At 39.3% G+C, this 26,580-nt stretch overlaps 1 protein-coding gene across 1 annotated transcript in view; it reads left to right on the top strand.

The window, feature by feature from the left end:
- LOC130174222 (CUB and sushi domain-containing protein 1-like) overlaps positions 1-26,580 on the top strand; it is a 409,154-nt gene that overhangs the window by 327,301 nt on the left and 55,273 nt on the right. The window contains exons 35-46 of the mRNA XM_056383857.1: positions 132-227; positions 382-585; positions 977-1,101; positions 1,222-1,318; positions 2,395-2,499; positions 11,618-11,736; positions 12,133-12,202; positions 13,529-13,645; positions 14,302-14,511; positions 17,097-17,285; positions 19,924-20,101; positions 25,380-25,525. Of these exons, the coding sequence (XP_056239832.1) occupies positions 132-227; positions 382-585; positions 977-1,101; positions 1,222-1,318; positions 2,395-2,499; positions 11,618-11,736; positions 12,133-12,202; positions 13,529-13,645; positions 14,302-14,511; positions 17,097-17,285; positions 19,924-20,101; positions 25,380-25,525 (1,656 nt within the window). The remainder of the gene's footprint in view (positions 1-131; positions 228-381; positions 586-976; positions 1,102-1,221; positions 1,319-2,394; positions 2,500-11,617; positions 11,737-12,132; positions 12,203-13,528; positions 13,646-14,301; positions 14,512-17,096; positions 17,286-19,923; positions 20,102-25,379; positions 25,526-26,580) is intronic.

Here is a 26,580-nt window from a genome sequence, read left to right as displayed (position 1 = left end):
TCAATTGTCTGCAGTGAGAAAAAAATGACTGTGTGTTTTTGGGAGACGAGGTTAAGGATTAATTTTGTGTGTGTGCATGTGTGTGCGGGTGTGTGTGCGTGCATGCGCTCATGTGTAATTGTGTGTCCCAGGAGAAACACTGCCGTTGGCGACTTCCAATCAGATCATGTTGCGGTTCAATGCTAAGAGTGGCCAATCAGCTAAAGGCTTTCACTTTGTCTACCAAGGTAACTTTCACTTTGTTTCTCTGTCTCACACAATAAGTTGCCTATTGCATAATTCTGATTCAACATCAGTTGAGAGAGTCCCTTTACTTAACTACAGTTCTGTTTTTTCTTTCCTCGTTCTTCTCATATTATTTAATTACTGTCATTATTGTAGCGGTGCCTCGCACCAGTGACAGTCAGTGCAGTTCAGTGCCAGAGCCTCGGTACGGCAGGCGGATCGGTTCAGAGTTCTCAGCCGGCTCTGTGGTTCGGTTTGAGTGCAGTCCAGGGTATCTGCTTAAAGGATCCAGTGCTATCCGGTGCCAGGCCGTGCCAGGTGCCCTCGCACAATGGAATGCAACAACACCAACCTGTATAGGTAAGGCTGGTTGATACACTGAAATCTACAAAGAATAAAACCAGCTAACATAAGCAGCTCCAAAGAAGTAATCAGTCCTTTGGCTTTCTGTGAATCATCCAGTACTACAAGAGCTGGGATTTTGACATTAATTCTAACTAAACTAAATGTATGCCTGCATGAAATCTCTCTCTGCTGAGACCAAGCCTTTTGCAAACAGCTTCAACTGTCACCTCAGTTAATACCATAAATAACATTTGTTATCATATTTTCTCTGGCTCCCTGCAGTGGTAATTTGAATACCATATTGTCCCAGGGTATGCGCTGCTATATTCCAACAACCTGCCCTATCCATTAGCTATTTAGTTAATAGACTTTGCCAAGAAATCCATATTTTATGTCTTCATTCTAGTTCCCTGCAGTGGCAATGTGACCGAACGCCGTGGTACAATACTGTCTCCTGGCTATCCTGAACCCTACCCAAACAGTCTCAACTGTCTGTGGAGGATCCATGTCAGTGAAGGGGCTGGGATACAGGTACAGATATGTAAACACGTATATATAAATGTATAAGGCACTTTATATACACTAACTGTGGAGGATCCACATAAACTCTGAGGTTGTTATGTTCATTTATTTTCATTGTTTACTATCAAGATCCAAGTGATGACGTTTGCTACTGAGCACAACTGGGACTCTCTGGAGATCTACGATGGAGGAGACATGACAGCTCCTAAATTAGGGTCATTTTCTGGTATGACAATATGCTTACACATACACACACATGAACACACAAACTCACGCACAGACACCCATGCACACAAACACTCCGGATCTATGATGGATGAGATATGACAGCTTCTAAACTATAGACACACACACACACACACACACACACACACACACACACACACACACACACACACACACACAAACACACACACACACATACAGACTGACAAACATATACACACACACAAACACATGCACATGATCTATGATGAATTAGATATGGCAGGTCTTAAACTATAGATACACACATAGAGCATATACGGGATACTCTGTGATGGATGAGTTGTAATACCAAAAAATATGATATATAACTTTAATTAATGATAAAAGTGTTTTTTAAGACATACAATTTTTTTTCATTTTCCAGGCAGTCAGTGAGAGGAAGAGAGGAAAGGAGGGAAGATAAGAGTTTCACCATGAGGTTGAGTGAAGGATGGACAAAAAAAGAGAGAGAAAGAGGGAGAGAAAGAAGACAGGGGGGATAAAGAATGATCTAACCTTTTACAATTTCCCAGTGGAGTTTCCCCTGTGACCTGCCCCAAGCACATACCTGTCACACACCTATCACACATAAAACATGCCGCCCACAGGGCCACATGCACACGCACACACACATACACACAAATGAATGTGCCCTTCTCAAGAAGGCACACAGGGGAGCTGCCCACTATAACCACCGTGATCTGGCGTTGAGCAGCTTCACTGGGGCACATGAGGGTTGCTTCACATAAGGACACTAAAATGCTAGCTGTCCATGGAGGGCAAGGGGTCGTTCACCTTCTCTACATATAATTTCCCATCTGTTATCAGGATTTAAACAACAGTTATGGTCAAAATCTGCTCGCTCAAAAAGTGTCACTAGTTGTTCTATTTCTTCCTGTATGACCTGTGTGTTGTGTTACATAGACTTTGACGGTATTTTTATATAAATTCCTTTGTGTTTTTAATATCTAGTGAGAATTTCCATGCAATATGCTAATGTTGTAACCACTTTGTATATGTTGGTTCTGTTGTATCTTTATTTCTTGTCTTTTACAGGAACTACAGCCCCAGCCCTCCTTAACTCAACATCAAATCAGCTCCTTTTGCACTTTCAGAGTGACATCAGTGTGGTGGCAGCCGGCTTTCACCTAGAATACAAGAGTAAGTAAAAGCTTTTAAGACAGACAGATAGTGTGATAAGTTTGTCGGTTTAAAAAAGAATATACTTGGTTAAGTAAAACAATCAAGGAGTGAATATTGGGTCCCATCTTTCCAGAAACCAAAAATACACACACACACACACACACACACACACACACACACACACACACACACACACACACACACACACACACACACACACAAACACATGCACATGATCTATGATGAATTAGATATGGCAGGTCTTAAACTATAGATACACACATAGAGCATATACGGGATACTCTGTGATGGATGAGTTGTAATACCAAAAAATATGATATATAACTTTAATTAATGATAAAAGTGTTTTTTAAGACATACAATTTTTTTTCATTTTCCAGGCAGTCAGTGAGAGGAAGAGAGGAAAGGAGGGAAGATAAGAGTTTCACCATGAGGTTGAGTGAAGGATGGACAAAAAAAGAGAGAGAAAGAGGGAGAGAAAGAAGACAGGGGGGATAAAGAATGATCTAACCTTTTACAATTTCCCAGTGGAGTTTCCCCTGTGACCTGCCCCAAGCACATACCTGTCACACACCTATCACACATAAAACATGCCGCCCACAGGGCCACATGCACACGCACACACACATACACACAAATGAATGTGCCCTTCTCAAGAAGGCACACAGGGGAGCTGCCCACTATAACCACCGTGATCTGGCGTTGAGCAGCTTCACTGGGGCACATGAGGGTTGCTTCACATAAGGACACTAAAATGCTAGCTGTCCATGGAGGGCAAGGGGTCGTTCACCTTCTCTACATATAATTTCCCATCTGTTATCAGGATTTAAACAACAGTTATGGTCAAAATCTGCTCGCTCAAAAAGTGTCACTAGTTGTTCTATTTCTTCCTGTATGACCTGTGTGTTGTGTTACATAGACTTTGACGGTATTTTTATATAAATTCCTTTGTGTTTTTAATATCTAGTGAGAATTTCCATGCAATATGCTAATGTTGTAACCACTTTGTATATGTTGGTTCTGTTGTATCTTTATTTCTTGTCTTTTACAGGAACTACAGCCCCAGCCCTCCTTAACTCAACATCAAATCAGCTCCTTTTGCACTTTCAGAGTGACATCAGTGTGGTGGCAGCCGGCTTTCACCTAGAATACAAGAGTAAGTAAAAGCTTTTAAGACAGACAGATAGTGTGATAAGTTTGTCGGTTTAAAAAAGAATATACTTGGTTAAGTAAAACAATCAAGGAGTGAATATTGGGTCCCATCTTTCCAGAAACCAAAAATACACACACACACACACACACACACACACACACACACACACACACACACACACACACACACACACACACACACACACTGTTGCAGACAAAACTTCAACATCAAATAACAAGAGTCAGTGACCTGAACTGGTACTGCCTGAGAGCATACACACATACTGAGACCAACATTGGAGCACACACACGGAACACACACCTAGAGAGACGTAAATAGAAACACGTAGAGTCAGACAAATACACACACAAAGTGCATTTGCTTGTGTTATACACGCACATAAGTGCAAAAGAAAGGCACGTACATACAAATATGTCGTAGACAGACAAAAGTATGGACATGGATATTAACATCATGCACTTACACATATACACACCTGTCAGGGCATGGTTGTGCTTTTCAGTCCTTTGTAGTTGTTTTAACTTAGAATCACTTCTAGATCAATGAACATGTCCCCTTTTGTGAGTATGTGTAAGAGGTTTAGTGTGTGTGGGCGCACATTTCTACATGTGAATGTTTGCGTGTGTGTGTGTGTGTGTGTGTGTTGTGTGTGTGTGTGTGTGTGTGTGTGTGTGTGTGTGGGTGAATGCACACTTTTGTGGCTCAATGGTCTGTATTTTTGTTGATTCTGTGTGTCTTCATGTCATCACTAGGAGTGGAAACCTAGAAGAAGGGTCACTTAAGTGCACAGTGTAATGCATCTGTCTATATTTCGGTTTCAGTGTATTTTTAACTGTTTAGTTTTTCAATAAGGCTTTTATTAGCAGATTCTCGTGATCCAACCCAAATCTGACTGAAATGACGACTCCATATGTGACACTTTCATTAGAACTGGATCCTTTCATATACAGTATCATAAATAATCTGCAGCAGGAAATGGTACTCAGTGTGAGATGAGCCACTTCTTCTATTTTTATGTTTTAGCATTTATTTTGGTCAAGCCTGCGACACATATATTATTGAGTTGAGAGCAGTGCAGGTGGTAGTCTCTTTGGGCTTTTTGAGCTTTGCTTCTTTATCAGGGCTATGGAGAGAGGATTTTGGGAACCTGTGCTGGCAGTAGGGTCTGGATTAGAGGTCCTCACGGCTCCTCACAGTTCTTTGTAACGCAGACGTAATAGAGAACCAAGTCAGGCTGCGACCAAATTATATTCAGTCTATCAGGTTGGGTCGGTTCTGTAACTGTGGACCATGGGTCTTTCTGCCACTATTTGTAATACTTGTGTGGATCTCAGCAGACTTGGTGATCAGCTCTGATCACATGGTGCATTGTACGTGTGTCACAGTCTCCTTTCTGATTCTCCTTGGCCTTTGTCTCCAGCCCTTCCTCACTTTCCTTGATCTCAGTGTTATCCCCTTCAGAACCATCATTCTCCATCCATCCATTAGATGTCCAAGTGCTTTTTTCCTGGTCGACTTACTGATCTGATTTCTATTTGTAATCACCTAGCTTCCCCTCCCACACGCACACACTTGTTCCCAGGTAGCTTATCATCCCAGTCACTATTTAAACCTACCTCTGTCTCTAGCTCTTTGTCAAAGTTTTTGTGTTCCCTTGTGATCCTGTGTATTGACCTTGGTTCTTGTTTCCTGTGTTATGGATTACATGTTTTTTTTGGATTTCTGTTCCGCTTGCCTGCTCATCCACCCATCTGTCTGTAAGCCTGTTTTCATATATTAAAGACTTCTTCAGTGTGTTAGCCTGTCTTTGTGTGTATGTGTGCTTGTGCTGTTATCAGCAAGACCTGACAGTATAATCCGACCAGTTATGGACCCAGCAGACCTTTTTGAAGAAGAACGTTATGATATGTCACCCCTTGTGTGCTGGAATGGGAAGTGGAAAAGAGCCCCTGGCAGAGAGTATAAAGAGACTGCACTGAAGTCGGCATGTAGAGGAGTGTCCTCAAAACCATGGCTGAGGAATTCCTTACCTGACGGGCTCCAGAACTTTCTAAACACCCCTAATTCCTCACAAATCTCCCAGACTGCTAGCCACCAGCCTGTTCCAGAGTCTGCCAACCTTCTGCTTGTTTCTCATAAGGTAATGCGTAGGTCAGTTTGCTTGCTTCCTGCCGCCTGAACCCCAGTCAGCTAGCCTCTGGCCTGCTACCCCTCAATTCCGCATCCCAGCCGGCTAGCTTCCAACCTGCACCACAGTCAGCTAGACTCCAGCCTGCTAGCCTCAAGTTTGTATCTGAGCTGGTTAGCATCCTTTTTGATCCTGACCCTGCAGACCTTTAGCTATCCCCTTTCGCTGGGACTCGCCTTGCTCTTGCCGGGATGTATCTAGGGGTTGTTGCCCCCATAAAGAAGCATGGGTCTCAAAGATGACAAGTTGCCCGGCTTCATAGAGAGACTCAGCTGCCAAGCTCCATAGAGCCTCAGCTGCCCATTGACCCTGTGCCTCAGCTGCCCAGTGAACCACATCCTCCATTGCCCAGTGCCACGATTGATGCCCAGCCAGACCATGAGTGGGCTGTCCGCCCTGCCTGTTCCCGTGTCGGGAGTCCAAGCTGACGTCTCACCTGCTATTAAGTCAGGGGTACCAGCCAACATTTCACTTGTTCCTGTGTCTATTCCTTACCCTCCCCAGCCAATGTCAATCCTGTCCCCAAGTCTGTTCCTGAATCAGCCATCCCGACCAACTTCTCATCTATTCCCAAGCCTATTCTAAATTCTTGTATCCCGGCCAATGCCATGCCTGTTCCTGTTGCTGTTCCTGAATCGACCAACGTTAAGCCTATTCCCAGTTGGCAGTCTGGCCGACACCTGCTCCTGATCTCCAGTTGAGAGTCCCATACTGCCAGACCTCCCAGACCATCACTTGGACTTAATCTCAGTTGCTGCGGGCAGCCTACCCCTGGACCAGTCACCGAGTCTGAGCCCAATGTCTTACTCTTCTTCCAGAGGGGACCCTCCATCACCACCAGCCTCTTGCTTGACATCCAGAGTCATCTTTCCTTCGCCACTACCCCCCAGAGTGATCCTGCCCTCACCATTGTCCACTGAACCAGTTTAATTTTTTTGTTCTGGAGTTGAGAGGCTCCACTTCTGTCCTGCCCTCCGGCCATCTGCCTGAGGACTACTGCTCCAGTGATCCTGCGTCAAGACCACCACCACCCACCCTGCTGGACTTGATTGATTTTTGCCCAGGGACATCTGGAATCCATCCCTTGAGGGGAGGGGGCAATTACTGTCACTCCTTGGCCCTTGTCTCCAGCCATTGCTCACTTTCCTTAATCTCCATGTACTTCCCTTCAGACCTGTCATTCTTCATTCAGCCACTAGATGTTTTTTTCCTGTGCCGCTTACTCAACAGTTTTTCGTTTGTAATCATTCCCACTCACACCTCTTTCCAGTTACTTAATCAACCCAATCACTTTTTGAACCTGCCTCTATCTCTAGGTCTTTGTTTGATTATTATTATTATCTTATTTTAATAACTAATTTATACACATGGATTTCTGTATAGGTTTTCCATGCTCATTTTCCACACTTAACAAAATTTTAATCCAACCCTACCCACCCAACAGTAGTCGCTGCATTTAGCAAGGCTGCTGTCAATGGGTGGCCTGCAGGTTAAAAAAGTGAAATGTCAGGTTCAAAACTAAAGCCATGCGAAGAATGGTTAATGGTCAAGACTGAGAAATACTCATCCAATCTACAAGATATGCTCAATGCTAGGTTGCATGATTTTCAAAGGAGACAGCAGGCCTTTGTGATGAGTGGTAAAAGTTGACAACAAGATTGTGCTGTGGGTGAGCTTTTGCAACTATGAATACAGTGAAAAGCATATAGCAAACTCTGTAACACTTAGTAGTGTTAAGTGTCTACCTGGCCATGACACCTTTTGTGCCCAATTTTGAGGACTTGGTTACACAACAAAGCCATCACTTCTACAGTTAATAAAGAAATAGGGTTTAGAGTTTTTACAACTCAGCCATGACTTTCTTAATCCAACCGTGCTTGACCCGTGACATTGGGGACATTATGCTCCACAGCTTGTATTTGAATACCCCTGCTCTTTGTTGTCTATATTATAAAGAATAACCATCTGTCCTCTTAATGTTTCTGCTGTGCTTATATGGCAAAACCAACACAATACCTGCTGTTTCATGGTATTAGCCAGCAAGCACGTTATTTGGTGTCATCCTGGTAACCAATTGCAATAACAACATGCTGCAAGTTTTTCCAAGATCCCCGTCCAAATATTTATCATACATTACATCATCACAAGAGCTGTTATAGTTCTTAGATGGTAGTTTTGCTCATCTCAAAATGAGTGGCAACACTTTAATCTAGAGCAGAATTTGTTCCAAGTTTGCCTGAGAGGTTCTTTACAGGAAGTCTTGCCACAAAGTAGGCTTGCAACTTTTTCATTAAACACCAAGTTTTGCAGAGATCAGTCAACCTAACTGTTGAATATGTGATATGAACAGAGACATCAAAATTATAAATTATTAACCCTTGCTTCACAGTAAAAAGAAAATACAACCAATATAACAAAAAAGACATAGAGTGCATTTAAACAGTGGAGTCTTGTTAATGATTTTCAATTCATAGACTTTAAACTCAAAAACCTGCAATAGTGGAACTATTTCTGGAACAATTTGTGTTGTTCACTGATCTTTCACTGTGCTGTTTTCTGTTTTCCACTATGTTTCCTGTGGAACCTGGAAAAACGATCCCTCAGAGCTAAAAACAGTAAAGGGTAAACAGTATCTTCTCACGTTTTTAAATAATTTACCAGCTGCCAGATTTAGCCACATGTCGTCAAATTTACCCAGTGTTTAGCTATTGTGCTCCATGCCCAAAATCTCCATGCCAGTTTTGCAGTAATGTGGTAGTTTGTACAAGTAGACAAAATCATCTGCTGGGGGCACGTGGATAATTGTGGTGATGATGTTCTCATCATTTAAAGCTGACTGAAAGGCCTTTCTTTTAAAGCACAGAGTGAGACATCTCTCTCCCTTGTGTGTCATCAAATAAACAGGAACAGGAGTATAGTAAATCCAGTCATTTAGACTTAAATGCTGACACTGACTAGTTGTAGTCTAGTGGCCCTAGTGGGGTGGTTTGTGGTACTGTCAGCATTTTACAGAGCATCACTGCTCTCTCATAACCGGGGGAAAGAGGGAGCAGTTTGCTAGCACACAGAGACATAGGGAGAGGGAGAGAGAGAGATGGTCAGCCTAATGGAATAGTTTCATTGATCAGTTGTCATGACAGCCTGCTGATGCTCTGCCTAATAATACATGGTGTGTGCAAATGTGTGTCTGCAAGTTACAGTCTCATGCAGCTTTTTCACTTATGCTTCATCTAAAAAAAAAAAAAAGTCTTCCTCATACCCCTCTGCAAGCACACACTCATGAAACAGTCACTCATGGGCACACACACGCACACACACAACCCCCCCCCTTCTTTCACTCTCTACCCCTCTTCCACCCCTGTGTTGCCATGGTAACCGCTCTAGGGCAGTCTCCTGCGGAATTTTTCAAGTGAAACACACAAGCAGACTCAAACACATACACACAGACGCACACAGACGCACATGAACACACAGATACACTCTTACTGATGCTATTTGATAAAGGGCTGGCTGCTGTCAAACTTATTAAGGATGTATTTAACCTTTACTGTTTTGGGAATACATAGAGTCATTATGTTACTTTTGCGTATTTTTAAGCACATTTCAGAGGCACCTGTCACTGCTGACAATGTTCAAACATTTTTATTATGCGATTTATAAATGAGCTCTTGAGTATAATCTGCCACATTTGTTTTTCTCATCAAATTAATCTAATTTTCTCTTACTTTTCTTTTATGTGTTGAAAAACTTTGTTGTCTAATTTACTCAGAGACTTTAATAGTAAGTAAGTAAAGTTTATTTATATAGCACTTTTCGCAGACATTAGTTATAAAGTGTGTTACAGATCCACATCAGAGATACAAAGTTAAGATAACAAAAGCATATAAAAAAATGCAAAAACCACTGTACATAATAAAATAGATAATAAATACATAAAATACAGACCTGGTACAAACAGTTTACCCACATGCCTGTCTAAACAGATGCACCTTAAGCTGCTTTTTAAAAGAATCCACAGACTCAGCAGACTTTAATGGTGTGGGCAGAACATTTCACAGTTTAGGTGCAATGGCCTCAAAAGCTTCATCATCACGGGTCTTTAAGCAGGTGCGTGGGACTGGGACAGACAGTAAATTTAGCTTATTGGACCTGCACAGGAGCCTGATCATGCAGTGCTCTGTTTATAAGAATGCTTGACCATGCAGTGCTCTGTATATAAGAATGTGAATTTTAAACTGGATACTATATGTAACAGGGAGCCAGTAAAGGGATGTGAATATACGGGTAATATGAGACTATTTCAATCTATTTGACCTAGTGAGTATTCTTACAGCGGCATTATGAAATGCATGCATGTGAATTGTTTTTCCACAACCTTCTCTAAAATATTTGACCAAAAAGTGAGTTTAAATATAGGCTTATAGTTCTTGGGCACAGTAGGATCTAATGCAGGAAACACATTGCATGCGTTGTGTGTGCAGCTGATGTCACTGAAATACAGCAGAGAAGCACGCGTGCGTGTTCCTTGTAAACTGATAGGTTGGAAAAAGTCCAGAATAGTAGGAGACAGGCAAAGGCTAGAGCTGGGTAAGCAAGTCCCAGGATGAATACTGGACCTAATAGTCATCACTGATGTATTAAAAGAAAATTGGAGGTCTTTAATGTATAGGCGATGTACTTCCAGCCCGCAGGTTTTCCATATTTGTTCCGTCCTGCGACACTTCCATCTCAGACAGTGGACAGCATCCCTCATCCACAGAGAAGTGTTGTAGATAGCCCTAGTCCTGATCTTTAAAGGTCCCACTTTGTCCAACAGTGAGGAACAATGCTCATCAAAAGACTGCATTAATTACTTAACATTATCAAGATTTGTATTAAGATCACGGCAAAAATGCTCTGAGAACTGATCTCTGAGTGATGATGTGAGAACAAAGAGTTTTTACGATATAAAGAGTCAGCATTTACAGAGAGTTCAAGGAAAATGCATTTATCATCACTGATAAAAAGAGTGTTTTTTGTCAAAGAGAAAAAAACAAGGTCCAAAATATGGACCAACTGTGTGAGTGGCACCTGAAACGTATTTGAAATTAAAATAATCTGTAATATAAAGAAGTTCAGTAATCACTTTGCCTATAGCCTTAATAATAGAAATCGGAAAGTCAGTGAACTAAGAAAAAACTTGCTGGACCAGGAGGTTGATAAATTAAAACTAATAATGATACGAGTTTAGCCGACCAATCTTTTAGTAGTTAAAAAATTCAAAAGTAGTAGTTCAAAATTATCCTATGGGAAACAGATATTATGTAAACTGCTGTGTTTTGCTGTGATTGTGCCTTGTAAATGCTGTACTCAAGAGAAAGGTCACATACAACTGAAAGAGGAAGATGGGAAAGACAGTGGTAAAGGTCTTTTTGGCTACTAAAGTACGTAGAGGTAGAGAACAGAAGAGGGAAATTATTCTGCTATTGTTAAAGTATAGAATAAAATTAGAATAAAATGACTTTAGTTAATTGAAAAAAAAGGTCAATGCAGTAATGGGGCTTTAGCTGTCTAGAACTTAAAGAAGTGACCATCAGGTCAAATTTACAGTATTTTCCTGTCTATATTATCATCATAGCATGTTCACTGGACAAAGGACTTGAGCCAAAGGCTAAGTAATTATTGCATAGAAAACTTAATGATACAATAAATAATAGTAATTAAATAGTTAATCATGCTTTTGTTCTTTCTTTATTGTATTTTATTTTTTGTAGCTGTTGGTCTCACCACCTGTCCAGAGCCAATGATCCCAGCCAATGGCATTAAAAATGGTGACAGATACATGGTCAATGAAGTGGTGGCGTTCACCTGTGAGCCTGGGTACACATTACAGGTAATGAAAACATAAACTGACGTATAGTTTGTATATATTTTTACAAATTGTGGATAGCATTAATTTATCAGGAAATGATTTTCAAATGTTGCTTATTGGAAGAAGAGTAGATACTGTAAAACAAACCAGACAAACACACTGGTGTCAGTGTCAGTTAGCAAGCATGCAATAACATGAAATGGTTGTAGTTTTACATTAGTTAAGAGCAAAACCGAATTATTGTCCTGCTCTGAAATGAAATAGAAATCAAATTCCCACCCTTAGAAAATGCTGAGATTGCACATTTTCCTCCACTTGTTTCTTTAATATTTTAATTTAAAAGACTGTTGAAAATGTACCAAAAATGACTTCCCCTCTCTTCTTCTTGAACCTAACCAACTATATTAACATTTTCAGGGCCATTCTCACATTTCCTGCATGCCTGGTACTGTGCGCAGATGGAACTACCCACCTCCTCTTTGCATAGGTAACACACACTCACACCAGGACACTGAACTGCTGGATGAATTGCATAATGAATGATTGATCCAATGGGGAAAAAATACATCCTGCAGGTTGGCGTTGAACCTTTAGCTTTTAACTCTTTCTTATTTTACATTTTGAGGGTAATATCAAAATCAGTATATTCAATCACTGATTACATGTCAGTGTGTGGAATTCTTCAGCTGTATTATATAGTATATTAAAAAATAGCATTTTTTTGTTACAAGACAAAAGTCAGTTAAAATTGATATCATATTTTAAAATAGAAACTTTAGATTCAAGTCAGTAAAGCATGATTTCTTCTATATTAAGCCAATGACCTTGTCAGTTGCTGAAACAGTACTATGGTTTTATCAGGCAGCTCAGTTTAAAATGACTGTATCCACTCATGGTAACATAATACAGAACTGTCAATGGAATTTTAATTCTAAATCAAAAATAATAAACAGAAATAACTTAATGAGAAAATGCAAGTCTGAACTATGATTCAGTTGTTATATTTAATGTTACCAGCTTGAAATCAAATTTGGGGTTGTAACTTTGTCAGTGACATAGAGTCAGCGATCTAAAAAATCAATACACCTGCTCGGTACAAACAGAATTTTGTACCTTGTGCTGAAGGCCAAAGCTTCCTAACTTCTCCAATAGTGTTAAGGAACTTTGATTACATTGATGTTTGTGTTTAGGCCTGAATAATTCAGTCCTTAGTGAAGACCTTAGTAGGTCTAGAAAGCCAATTCCAGTTAAACTCAACCATGACTTGTCAGGACTAACTAAACTCAAATCTGTCACAGCTCCCTTCACTATGTGTCTAATTCAGCATTTCCTATTTCAGTCAGAGACAGTTGCGTTAACTAAATCATGTTCAAATTTGTCAATAGGTAGGGGCACCAAAATAGGGTGCCATAAAATTTAAAAAAAAATTATGTCTGTCACCTTTGGTTCTATAGGATTTACAAAAATTCAGCATATATTGGTCCAAGAATTTTTAGACATGATACTCAGTCTCCAAACAATTGGTATCATACACTTCAGTTCAAACCAAATAAGTGGACTTAATAACACTATTTTCCCTAAGTTGTTAACTAAAAACCAAGAATATCAGACATTAGCATACCAGATATTAGCAGTTACTTTTTTTTAAGTAATGTAGCATTACCACCCTGTGTTCCTTCTTGTGGCTGTATAGTCTCTTCTGTGGCATAACCTTTTGTCTGTTGAAGCAAAGAGGATGAAGTGATGATCTCTACTGTATAGTGCTCATGTGTTACCTGTTTTAACAATATGTTTGCTGTGCTTGTGTTGTCAGCTCGGTGTGGCGGGGTGTTGTCTGAGATGAGTGGTGTCATCCTTAGTCCAGGTTTCCCTGGCAACTACCCTGGCAACCTGGACTGCACCTGGCAAATCACCCTGCCAACTGGATATGGTAAGTCTTATGGGGTGTAAGAGCATTCCTAAAAGGAATATGTCACTTTCAGGACATCTGTTGGTGTATTCAGGAAACAGACATTTTTTTGTGCAAAATCTGCAGCACATATGGTTCGTTGAAAGCTTCACCACATGTTTCATTGGGGGATGACACATGGTGCCGTTTAATGACCGCACTAACTGATGTTTTCAATAGGGCACAGTTTGTATCCGTCACTGTTTTATTATTGCTAGTTTTTATGTTTGATGTGGTATGATTTTTATTTTCAGAATTGATAAGAGTACACTTCAGTGACAACAAAACTAGATTCAGGAGTTCCGTCTTCAGTGCAAGTTATCAAAATATAAAAATGACAATGTAAAACAACCTAATAAAAATACATTGATAAAAATGGATAGTAAAGTGTGGAGTAATGTAAGCTTAATGCACTTGGTCTTTGTGCTTACAATATGTCTCTATGTTGTAAATACACTCTGAAAACTATGTCAAATGTAAACTTTATCTGTAGTTGTTGTCAAATCTATAAAATCTAGGCCACCTTTGTGTCAGGGAATCAAAGATCCTGTTAGGTATAAGAATCACCTATACTTTAATTCTCATATATTGCTTAATGTATTATATATGGTCTTTCATATCATGTCTTTGTATTCTAGGAGCCCATATTCAGTTCCAAAACTTCTCTTCTGAAGACAACCATGACTTCCTAGAGGTCAGGGCTGGAGCACAGCACAGCTCTGCCCTGATTGGACAGTTTACTGGTTCACAGATCCCACCCCCTCTACTGAGCACTACCCACCTGACGATCATCCATTTCTACAGTGACCACTCAGAGAACAGGCCGGGATTCAAACTGACCTATCAGGGTGAGTTCAAGTGTGATTTTTTGACTCATTAAGATGATTACGATGACTGCATACAGTAAATGCCACAAACCCTGAGGTTATTACTGCAGGCACTTCCAGTTGAAAGCTGCCCCTCAAGGGACAGTGAGAGAACACACTTGCAATCAAATTGAGCCTACTGTTTTGTTTATCCATATTTGGGGTAGGGAAAACAAGTTAGTTGCTTTAAAATGATTTAGAAAAAAATGGTCTCCTCAAATGTTGTGAATAAATTAACATCCAAACCTAGTGGCCAAATTACAAAGACTTCCCAACTCCAAGAAATGAAGGGTAGGATGAAAAAAACATATTGCCATGAGGTTTTGAGCTTTGATCTGTGGATGAGTCATGCTAAAGACTTTAGAAAAAACCTTATGGCTTTCCTCTCATCATTAAAAGAGATGGATTGTTAGTAAGCCCCTGTGAGAGACTGCCATCTTGTCCAGCAGGCTTTACTTGTGCTTCACTTCAAAAGAAGAGATGCACTGTGGGCTTATATGCCAGCATAACTAGAACAAGGCTTACTAACTTACATATAAGCTAACCCACATTCACATGCACATAATCATTTTCCCCTTTTTCTCCCAATTAGCAATGGCCAAGTCTCATAACACTGCAGTCCTTGTCACTGCTAACTCCCACTGTTGGCACTGTTGTGGAGAGTGTGAACATGTTTCTTCGCATAGAGCTGCACAAGATGCTTTTTTTCACCTGACAGCAAAGATCTTTGGCAGGAGGATATAATACACACATACAGTAGGTTTACAAAACTACCCTCGATCATGTTGAATGAACAAAACTGGCAGTGCTCCAACCCCAGTGCATATGTTCACCTATGCACCACGCGAAGGTACGAGCTCAGGTTCTACTCAAGGCCTTGGAGGTTTAAGGTTCAATAGGCTGAATTGTCGTGTGCACATGCATTAAACCTCAGTAGGATGAATGCTGGATGCCAAAAAATATGTATGAATATAAAGGAAAAGTACCCACACACTGACGTTTGACCCAAACGCTTAAGGAAGCTCTGTTTCCAGTTGTAGTGTATGGCACCCTGACATTACAGTGCCTAAAATGCATGCTAAATATTGTTTCTGGAATCTGTTCGAGTCACCCTCTTGATTACATTTTCAAAGCTGAAAGTATGGAGGATGGCATTGCCAAAATCATAAGTAAATAAATAAGTAAATGAATCAATAAATATTGAATTATATTGATAATATCATTTGCATAATGAAGCATAAACGCATAAAGAAATTTAAAATAAAAGACAGAAATTAATAAGTAAGGGGAAATAAATTGGGGAAAACATAAATGGATTGATAAATAACAATTGAATATATAAAATGTAAATTTAAATGGGAAAGTAAATACATTTTGGAATTAATACAAAGGTCAATATATACAGAAGCGAATTGAAACAACAATATCAGTTCATTAATTTAAATATCAGTTTTTTTACTTAGTTAATGCCTGTATTTGTTTTTTATATGTGTTGGGGGGATTTAATGGTATATCTCATTTTCTTATTTAGTTTTCATTTTGGCAGTTTCAGCCCTCCATAGTGGAACTCCATCTCCCAATTGGACAACTTTTGACTTCAACATTCTCAGTACTTCCTCTCTCAGCCCCTGGCTATTTCTGTGTCCTATCATATTACTTCCCTTACATGCTGCTTTCGCATGGGAGCTATACTACATCTGTTACCACTTGGTTTTCTCTTACCTCTTAGTTTCTAGTATGTCCAATTAGTTTTGTCAATATTTGTTTATCTGTTGACATCTAAAAATCCCACAGGAGTTTAGTTCTGACGTTCTTAAACATCCATCATGGCATCTCCCATCTGGACTTTGGATAGTCTTGCCTGTGTCTTAATTGTGTTGTATGCAGTCCCCTCCTATATCCTAGATCCTGCTACTACCAGCATGGACTGTCTCTGAGGTCTCTGTTAAATCTGCAGCTCAGGTCCTGCAGACCATGTTTGTATTGACCTGGTGCTGAGTGCTTGTCCTTGTGTTGTGGAGAGCTGTCCTTCTCTCTAGCCTTTGGTAACTGTTAGTCTAATGTCAGTCACTACTGCTCTATGTCAATGGCACATTTAATGGAGGGCCTTGACTTGCCATGACACTCATGCAGAGTGAGACATGCTCTAAACAGACCCGTGATACTGACATTTCCTCAAGCAAGTGTGCATACATGTGCTAGTGAACTGTGTAGGAGGAGATTAGATCTATATATGTTGTTGCACTTACTGTTGGTAACCTCTGTGGGTCATAGATTTTTTTAATGCCCCCTCAAGTCCATTAGCTGTAGATCGGAAAAATGGTTTAAATACAATGAATTGCAATTTCCATTCTGTAGTCACATTTGGGAAGACAAGCATAAAAGGCAGAAACATACAACTACATTGTATTCATTAACCTGAGTATAACTGCCTGCCTATGTACTTTGTCAAAGAGCATCTTATATTATTTTCCTAATGCCAAAAAAATCAGGTTAATCTGAAATTAAAGAAATTTAACTGTAGTATTTCCACGCTGCCACTCATTTCTCCACATCTCTCTCTTTAGCTTATCAACTTCAAAACTGCCAGGACCCCTTTCCTTTCTCCAATGGTGACATCATCAACAGTGACTACAGTGCTGGCCAATCAGTAACTTTCCAGTGCTACCCTGGTTATGTTTTGATTGGACACCCAGTACTAACATGCCTGCATGGGACCAATCGGAAGTGGAACCACCCATTTCCACGCTGTGAGGGTAAGGACAACCAGTGACTTCTTGATATGATGGTATTTAGTAAATTGTTGATGTCTGTTGATTGTGTTAAAGGTTTGTACAATAATCTAAATTAAGAAAGAAAAATGTATGGTTAACATATTAGCCACATTATTTTTTGTTGTTACAACCAGCTTTACCACAACAACATCCCTCATTGACCAGTTGTATTTTATAATCTACACATTTAGAAAATCTTGCTATCCTGATTGAATTTGAGAACATTTCATTTAATCTTTGGAAATTAAATATCCCTGTGTCACTTGGATTATTTACTGTAAATGTCAGTACCAAAGTTATTGCTCTCACTACTACCACTACTGCTACAGCTGTTGCCTCTACTTCTTCTATTTCTAATAGTCAGTAGGTCATTTGAGGGGGGTTGAGGAGGGATCCTTCTTGTTAGCAAAATCACATGCAATCTCCACCCCCTAGTAGCAAAGGGAAAGGGGCAGAGGGATTGTTTAGCTGAATATGTAAGTCTACTCTTCCTGAGTCATTGATCCTTTATCTGACTTGGCCCTGACCATGGCTCTGAAATATCAGAAGCCTAACTGTGCTGTGTATTGATAAATCCATCACACTCTCTGTGGTGGTGAAGTCCCTGATGCATTTGTGATTGTGCCTATTTCTCCCAGTCCCACCCGTCTGTCAGTTTCGTCTTTGATCTATAATATTCTCTATGTACTAGAAATGCTCAATTCTATACTATATTGTAGCCTATATACTCTTTAGAGTAGTGCCACATTCATGATCAAAGTGACAAATAGCAACATGTGGTCGTGGAGGAGTAAGAGGATCACAGAGACACACTGCTGCCTGTCGTATTCCTATAATATTCCTTTAATATTTCTGTGATTATTCATTAGCATCTGTACTTCTGAAAATACACCCTAGACCAATCCACCTCCATAACAAAATATTTTAGGGGAGTAACCTGAGAGTTGAGCTATATTATATTTTGAAAAATTTTGTTAAAACAGAGTATCTATTTGTACCCAGGTAAAAATGGTCACACTGCAGCTATACAGCTATTTACACTCATATGGAGCACCCAATGGCTCCCTAAGAGCTCGTCTACAGGTGGAAAGGACAGCACAAACTGTTGGAATGCACCATTTAATACACGACATACACCGGGTGGTGTTTGTAAATGTCTGCTGCCATCAGTAGCTTATTAAACGTCACTTTTTAAGCAGAACAGTTTAAGGAAATCAGGTGATTCCTCTGTGAAATCAAAAGTTGATATTTACTGACTTATAATATTAATTTTTAGTTACAGTTTGGTTAGGTTTAGGCACCAAAGCTACTTGGTTAGGTTTAGGAAAAGATCAGACCCTTTCATAACATTAACCACGTGTTAGAAAGCCTTTCTACTGGGATGTCTCCCATATCACTCATTGCAGTGGTCCAGGAAAGCCTAGAACCAGGATGTAAATAGCCAATTTGGCTATCCATCCTGGATGTAAATAGCATTGTTGGCTGTGAACACCTGTGTGCAAATAGCATCTGCCTTATTAAAATGCATGACAGCAGTAGTAGCAAATCTCTCTTAAATTCAGGGTCTGTCCTGTCTCATGAGTTTGTGCTGCCTGTCTTTCCTGTGCTGAAAGTCTCTCTCCTGAATATTGCTGCTCTCTGACTGGACACCTTCACCTGTCTGCACTTTTTCCTGGCTGAAGAAGTATTAGGATTATTCGTTTGAACTGACAATAAACATATTGAATGTGCAGTATAGAGGAATAATATCTAAAATTCCCTTCTTCAACCCTATTTACCGTTAACTTACAATGGCATGCTCCATTAACAACGCAGAATCCTGTATAAGTCTTAAACTTCTAACACTTATTGCAGTTCTTGTACAGACAACCCTACACCTTGATTAACAGAAAGGAAAGATATTAATATGATATCTAAATCTCAGAACTGATTTAAAAAGATTGGGCAAAGTGTTACAGGGTTAACTGTAAATATGGAAATTTTATAAAAAATGTCTGTGAGAGCTTTCCTTGCCAAAAAATGAGTTATTAAAAGCTGCTCCTCAATACATTGTAACTCCTGGTCATAACACATGTTGACCAAGGTCATTAGACAACTTATATCAATTTGGGATGATAAAACACTGCTACTGCTGCTTCTTGCTCAGAAAAAGAAAAGAATGTGAATGGGCAAGTGCTTGCTTATAATGTACTGTTAGAAACATGAGAAAACCCCTGCCTGAATAAACTCAGTCCACTGCATAAAATTTAAAGCTGTATTACTCATTACTTTAACACACAGTTGTAAAAAGACAATTGCTTTCGGGGGAAGGAAGATAACTGGACATAATAGAAATGTAGAATTAGAAATGTCACATTTATAGTTAAGGCAACAATGTCCTTTGGAAGGTGTACACGGGCATGTCTGTGTTGGTTGGTGGCGTGGGAGCAGAGGGTTGCTCCCATTGGGTGATTCCCCAAAAATTACAAATCACTTACTGCTAATAGTGATGATAATACTTACAGTCTTTACTGTCTACAGTTCAGCCGTTATTCTTGTCTCCTGATCCTTCCAGGTCTGACACATTGGAAGATAGTGACAAATTTGCAAATAGATAATTTTATAACTCTGCTCTTTACAGCTCCTTGCGGCTACAATGTCACGGCTGAAAATGGGACCATCTATTCACCTCAGTACCCCAATGAATACCCCAACTCCCAGGACTGTATCTGGCTCATCACTGTTCCCCACGGACATGGAGTTTATATCAACTTTACCTTATTGCAGACGGAGCCTGTCACTGATTACATTGCCGTCTGGTAAGTGTGGGTACACTCACACTTGGATGTACACACACACACACACACACACACACACACACACACACACATATATACACACAAATGCATAAGCTTCTTTTCAATGTTGCCCTTTATCCTGGAACTGATTGCATCACTGACGGATAAGCCCTGAATGCAGTTATAGCCTGTCTTTTCTCTGCTCAGTTGTATCAACTTTTACTTTTGTTTTTTGTCCATCTTTGCCTGTCCCTCTCAAAAAAAAACACACACACACACACACACACACACACACACACACACACACACACACACACACAGCCTCTCTCAAACAGATATCCCGGGAATCAATTGCATTTTTATTCATTATATATTTACAAACACAGTCTTGACTGAGCAAAGGTATATGTGTCAATTGTTTTTGACTTTATCATACAGGAAGATGAAACGTGCCATACACACGAACCCATCCAGGTCTGTGTATGGCACGTTTGATAACAGGGATCACCGCTCCATAGACTCCTGATACATACACACATGTATATGCTTTGTGCTATGAATACACAGACTCTCCTGCAGTAATAATGGGATTCAGTGTGGAGGTAAAATTGTAATACAGGGAGTGTGAGAGTAATGCATTTACAATGGGACCACTGACCAATTCAATCTACCTCAGTACCATGGCCATACGCAGAGCTGGATAGGGCTCAGGAACTCTAGCAGTAATGATGAGATTCAGTGGGGAGTGGGAAATGTAATGAAAGGAGTGGTAGAGCTGTGTTCACAAATCCAACGGGACTTGGTTGGATCTGTCAAGTTTGGGTCAGTCCAAGAGAAATTTCTCACTTAATAGTTTCCGTTTTGCACCGTGTTTTCCGACAAAAACAATATTGAAAAGTGAATTTATTATAAAGTAAAGTCGTATTTTGGCCGTGTCATCGTATGGTGCAGGTTTGGTTTGGTAAAGACATATTTGGTGTTTGTGTGAGGTCAGGCTTTAATGTTCAGGCTCAGGAGTCAAGCTCTAGGGAGTGAGCAGTCGAAATGTAGGCAGTGGGAAAGTAATACATTCACAATCCGTGACTACTCGCTTTCAATCTCACCAGCTACCAGAGCCATGGATATTGCTATGGAGAGCAGCATCAGAGTTATTTTGCAGTTGTAAATTGATTTCTGCGATTTATGTGTTTTTGCCTCATTTCATGGTGAAAAAAATTATAAAATATTTGTAGATTGTTGGATACAAAAAGACATCTGTAATGTGAGATTTGTGCATACATAACGGACTGTTGAACCACTCAGTGTAACTATATCTCAAACACATGAATATATTTGGAAGTAACAGGGGCCTGACTCTGAAGGGAGGACTCCTTTTCTCCGACCCAGTGGGATATCACCTACCTTCCAGGGCCTTTGACACATTTAGACTGGATGATCTAACGGTCTATTGCACCGGCATTATAGTAAAGTAAATAGCATCGAACAGCCACCCACATCAGTAATCTGATTTCAAAGTTTGACTAATCACTAAAGATATAACTTTTAGATGTGATTTATTTGAAACAGCCGATGTTTTTTTGGTTTTTTTTTTAATAAAAAAAATAAATGACTAATTTTACTGACAATAATACCTGTTACTTCAAACACTCCCTCAAAAGATATTTCTTTATTTCTTACTACAGACAGTTGTACTGTAGATGTACACCATAGGGATTTCAGCACAGGTGGAACATCCATAATTGCCTTCCAGGTGTTGTCAGTCAGATCAAAGGTTAGTGCATCAGGGACTCCAGCCACATTTCTTTTTGACAGAGATGCGCTCATTGCTCATCTGTGCTTCAACAGATCCTATTTTCTACCTTGCATCCTTGTGGCATGAAGCAGAGCTTTTTGGTGAGTTTTTGTGTCCTTTCAACATGCGCAGACAGAAACAAATGTGCTTTTAATGTGAAAGGTTGGAGCAGTGTGAGAGGTACAGTGGGGTTTTTCAATAAATGAATGACCTACATCCTATTTAGATAATAAACTAAGCCATTATGAAACTTTTTCCTTGATGGAGTTTGTATTTAGAATGCCTTAATTATGTGCATCGTCAGCGAACTGTTAATAAAACAGAATAACTGACATTGTCTAATTGAACTCACAAGAGCATAAGATTGGGGCCATTGCTTTTGTCATGAATTGGGTGTTTTACTGTTTGGATTTTTGAATTCACTTGGGCAGAGAGTAGGGGAAGACACATTATGTCCCCTGTGAGCTGCCGGGTTAATAAGAAAATTGATTGGGAGCGTAATTTCAATTTACTGTAATATGAAACTTTTAATGGTTAACTTTAAGAGTTTGATCCCAAAATGAATCATACTGGATCTAAATAAGTGGACCAAGCAAGCCTATTATTGATAAAAAAAAATTAAGTTCCAGTGCAAAGCTGTAGGCCAAGGATAGTTACTATATATGCTGTTTATATATAAGGTGTAGCCTACTATAAATGCTGAGCATAAGATGACACATAGAGTAATATGTTCATAGCTTTAGTTCAGACTGAGCATTGAATTTCTGAAATGCCATCAGTAACAGCTGACTCTTAGAATCACCAGTCACAATCAAACAAGTAAATGAGGTCGTTTTTATGATCTGACAAGCCGAGAGTTTCTCTCCTCTGATCATTTATTCTACTCTGCTCTTAGTGGTTATGCTGAGTTCCTTCTTCACCAGCCTCCTTCTGTTCTGGTTTCTCATTAATCAAACTTGTGTGGGATATCTTTTGCCTTTTGCTTTACTGTGTTTTGTATATTCCGTATCTCAATGATATGTGTCAACTGGTTTCTGCCCGGTATAGCCCTGAGGTTTATGTGAAAGCAGCTGCACCCAGATATCAGGGACTGAAGCCATACGTCTCTGTGGTCTGCCACCAGTTGTGTTTGGCCCGTTGCCTAATATCACTGAACCATTTCTAACTGAGTGATGGATCTAACACCAGAGCAGCACAATAGTTTATAATGCTGTGTACTCACTCAAATTATCTGACTAAGTTAAGAGCAAATCAAAAGCAGGGTTTTTTATTTATTTATTTATATATATTATTTGACAATGTTGAAATATTTTGTGTACTATTGGTGCTTTTATATAATATAAAATCTTTGTGCTGGATTTCTAAGAAAAAAAAATCAATGTAGAAGTGATGGACAATTTATAAAGAAATTCATGGTTTATTTCATTCAGCAACAAAAAAGCTGTCATAAAAGCTCAGAAAAATTGCAGCACTCAACTGTTACGCAGCCTTTCACAACAAGAGGAGATAACGCTTAAGATATATCACAACATTTTAATAAACAAAGTCTCAGAAATATCTGTTCTCATATCACAGTATTATTGTTCTATCAGTGCACTATAATTTCTAACTCTTTCACATGGTAATTCTGCATCTCAAGCATAAAGACATCAGTTTACTTCCAAAAGAGGATTTTGTGTTGGATCTACTGTTCTTCACATCGTAAAACTCTGAGAGTGCTGTGGCAAAGAATGCACTGCCTGTACTGTAAGGTGATTTTATTTGGTGGTGAATGATGCGAGCTCCTATCACACCGTTAATGTATTCCTCCCAATCCCAGCGTATTCTCAACTGTGCTGCGCTTGTGTCAATCACCTGGAGTAGATAAATAAGTGCCAAGTCTTACTAAATCAAATTTATTTGTAATCTTTATTTTCACAGGTAAGGCTTACTTAAAATGTGAGGGTGAATATCTCATTCACTCTTCCTGACTATGTTGTTTCAGCAGGTGTTGAGATTCACATCAGCAGCTTTTTTCGCTTATAAGCTAACATCTTAAGGCTTGAAGGTACAGACTTCATTAAATAGCTTTCACAGGAGCACATTCTTTCCTCACTGAGGAAATGGTCACTAATCAACTCCGTCCGCGTTTTCTGTATGCTCATGAAATACATGATACAGTAGATGACATTGTATGCATTTTTTTTTTCTTCTGGGCTAAGAAAAATACTGCTATTGGGTTTGTGTATTTTTAGTAAGTAAAAACAGAGCCACAAAATCCTTACTCAGTTTTGATTTAAATGACCCAAATAGCACATTTGATTCTCCAAATGAGCTCCAACACCTTCGGAAAACCTTGAATTATTGAGGAGCCAAGAGATCCCAGGCACTCTTCATGAATTAAAATTTTAAAACCCTTGTTTAATCCAATGGCATGTTCATTAAAAACCTAAAACTGGGCATTTAGGAACTTTAGAAAATGTAACCTTTCAACAACATTCAATATTTAATGAGTGAAGTTAAGCCTTTAATCCATCGGCTTTGTTCAATGAACTTGTTTGAAATGGGTAAAAAAAAGTAAAGAAAAGAAAAAAGTAAAATATTTTTGCTACCCAATGAACAGGCATGTGGACTTACCAGATATCTGTTTTATATTATTAACAAAGGCTGCTTTGGTTTCTCTTCCCCTCTGTAATTAAATCCAGTCAGTGAAAGCAAATCCACTACTAGCAATTCATAAGTAGTTCATATTGATCTCAACCCCTGACATTCCTGTAGAGGAGTGGCAGACACATACACCAACACATTGTTAATGTTTGATACCTGTCAGGAGTTTGTTTTTTAGTGGGGCTTTGATCACTATTATGGATTTGCATTGTAAGGAATCTACAGAGATTTTGGAGATAATTGTGGATTTATACTAAAATGCATTTTGGAGTGAGGTGTTGGTGAATCTTTTTAGGTTGATCAATGAGAAAAATATTTCTATTTCTACACAGAACAGAAGGAAAACTGTTGAAAACAAAGTAATGGCGGTTCAGCATGGGCAGATAAGGCTCGGAATATGTATCACCTGTATTAAATTATTATTGTACTGTATTACTAATGAAATGATTGTCATCAAATGATCATACATATTGTAAAAAATCTTAAATTGTTAATATTGATATTATTATATTACATATAACATCAATTTTTTTATCTTTGAAATGTTACTCTTTAAATTCATTTTTTGTCTAGTCATTATTTTTTACACTTTTCCTTATTATTATTATGCATTCGCATTTTAACATCCTCTACAGTGTGTCCTCCCCCCATTTCACTGCACAATTTGAGTGTGTGACAAATCTTTGAATTCTGAATCATGTTAGTTGAAGGGCTTTGCTTGTACATAAAGAACACTTTGCTTTATATCATATGTGACTCTTGGTGTCTTGGTGTCTCCATCCCTCTGCTACAATGGTTTCAGTGTATCTTGCTAGTTTCAGCAGCATCAGATGTCTTTGTTGTCTCTCCTTCTTTATTTAGGGACGGTCCAGATACATCCAGCCCTCAGCTGGGAGTCTTCAGTGGCAACACAGCATTAGAGTCTGCCTACAGCACCAGCCCACAGGTCCTGATCCGCTTCCACTCTGACTTTTCAACTGGAGGGTTCTTCATTCTCAACTTCCATGGTACAGATACACACACTCTCTCCCTCACACACACACACACATACACAAACATACCTGTAGTATTGGTGTCCTCATACAGTATTTTCATGTACAACATTAAAGAATGAACAAATGGGTGTAGAGACAAAACCAAGTAACAAGTTCTGTGCCAAAACCTGTTTCTACAACTGAATGCATGGGAGTAGTTTTTGGTTTAATATTTCTACATGCCACCTGTGTTTGTAAATACACCACCAAACTAATTTCCCCAAACAATCCATCTTGATTTATGAATTGATATTGTCTTAGTATGAGAGTGTGATGTGCCCACTTTTCTCCTTTCACTCTATTCCGTCGCCAGCTCCATCACTCCAGCGTTATTCACAGTTTTTAAGAATAAACAAGTTCGTATCTCTGAGGATGTCTATCTCATGTGATGTGTTTATTTCAACACAGAATATATTCTGAGGAATCACTGGAAGTCTGTGCACGCTGAGGTGCAGCTTTTGTAACTGGAGCTCCGAGTTTTGTTAAAATTACACAGTACCAGTGACAAAGAATGCAACTCACTGCCTTGTTGCTCAGCGTGCGCCTTGTTTTCTCTAACCTCAAACAACTGTTTTTGAGGGAAACATACAAACTATCTGCACCTTTGTGTTTAAGTATGCTTTTGTTTATGGAACCAGCGAATCATTACTTAAAAAGGGGTTCGGATCAGCTACACTTAAAAACATCAGTTTCCCTTTTTCTTTTTTTTTTTTCATTTATCCAAAGTAGGAAACCAGATCTCTCCCCAGTATGCAGGTAGACAAAAAAATGCGGTTTAAAATGAAATAATTAATGATGTTGTTTGCTTATGTTTGTTATTCAAGTCACTGAGAAACATATCTGGGAGGCTGAATTCACTTCTTAAGTTGTTCTTGCAGAGTTTGACACTGTTTTTGACTTGTGAATTCAATCGTGTAGTGTTTCCTTTATCCCACAAGACTACCCTGACTGACTCAGCACCATACTCTATGTGAGATTTACTCCACAATTCCTCTTTGCTTTATACTGAAATTATTATGATTATTATG

Source organism: Seriola aureovittata, chromosome 1 (genome assembly GCF_021018895.1).
Source record: "Seriola aureovittata isolate HTS-2021-v1 ecotype China chromosome 1, ASM2101889v1, whole genome shotgun sequence".
NCBI classification, from domain to species: Eukaryota; Metazoa; Chordata; class Actinopteri; order Carangiformes; family Carangidae; genus Seriola; species Seriola aureovittata.
The sequence above is the reverse complement of the archived record's forward strand: the minus strand, read 5'-3'. Positions and strand labels throughout refer to the sequence as shown.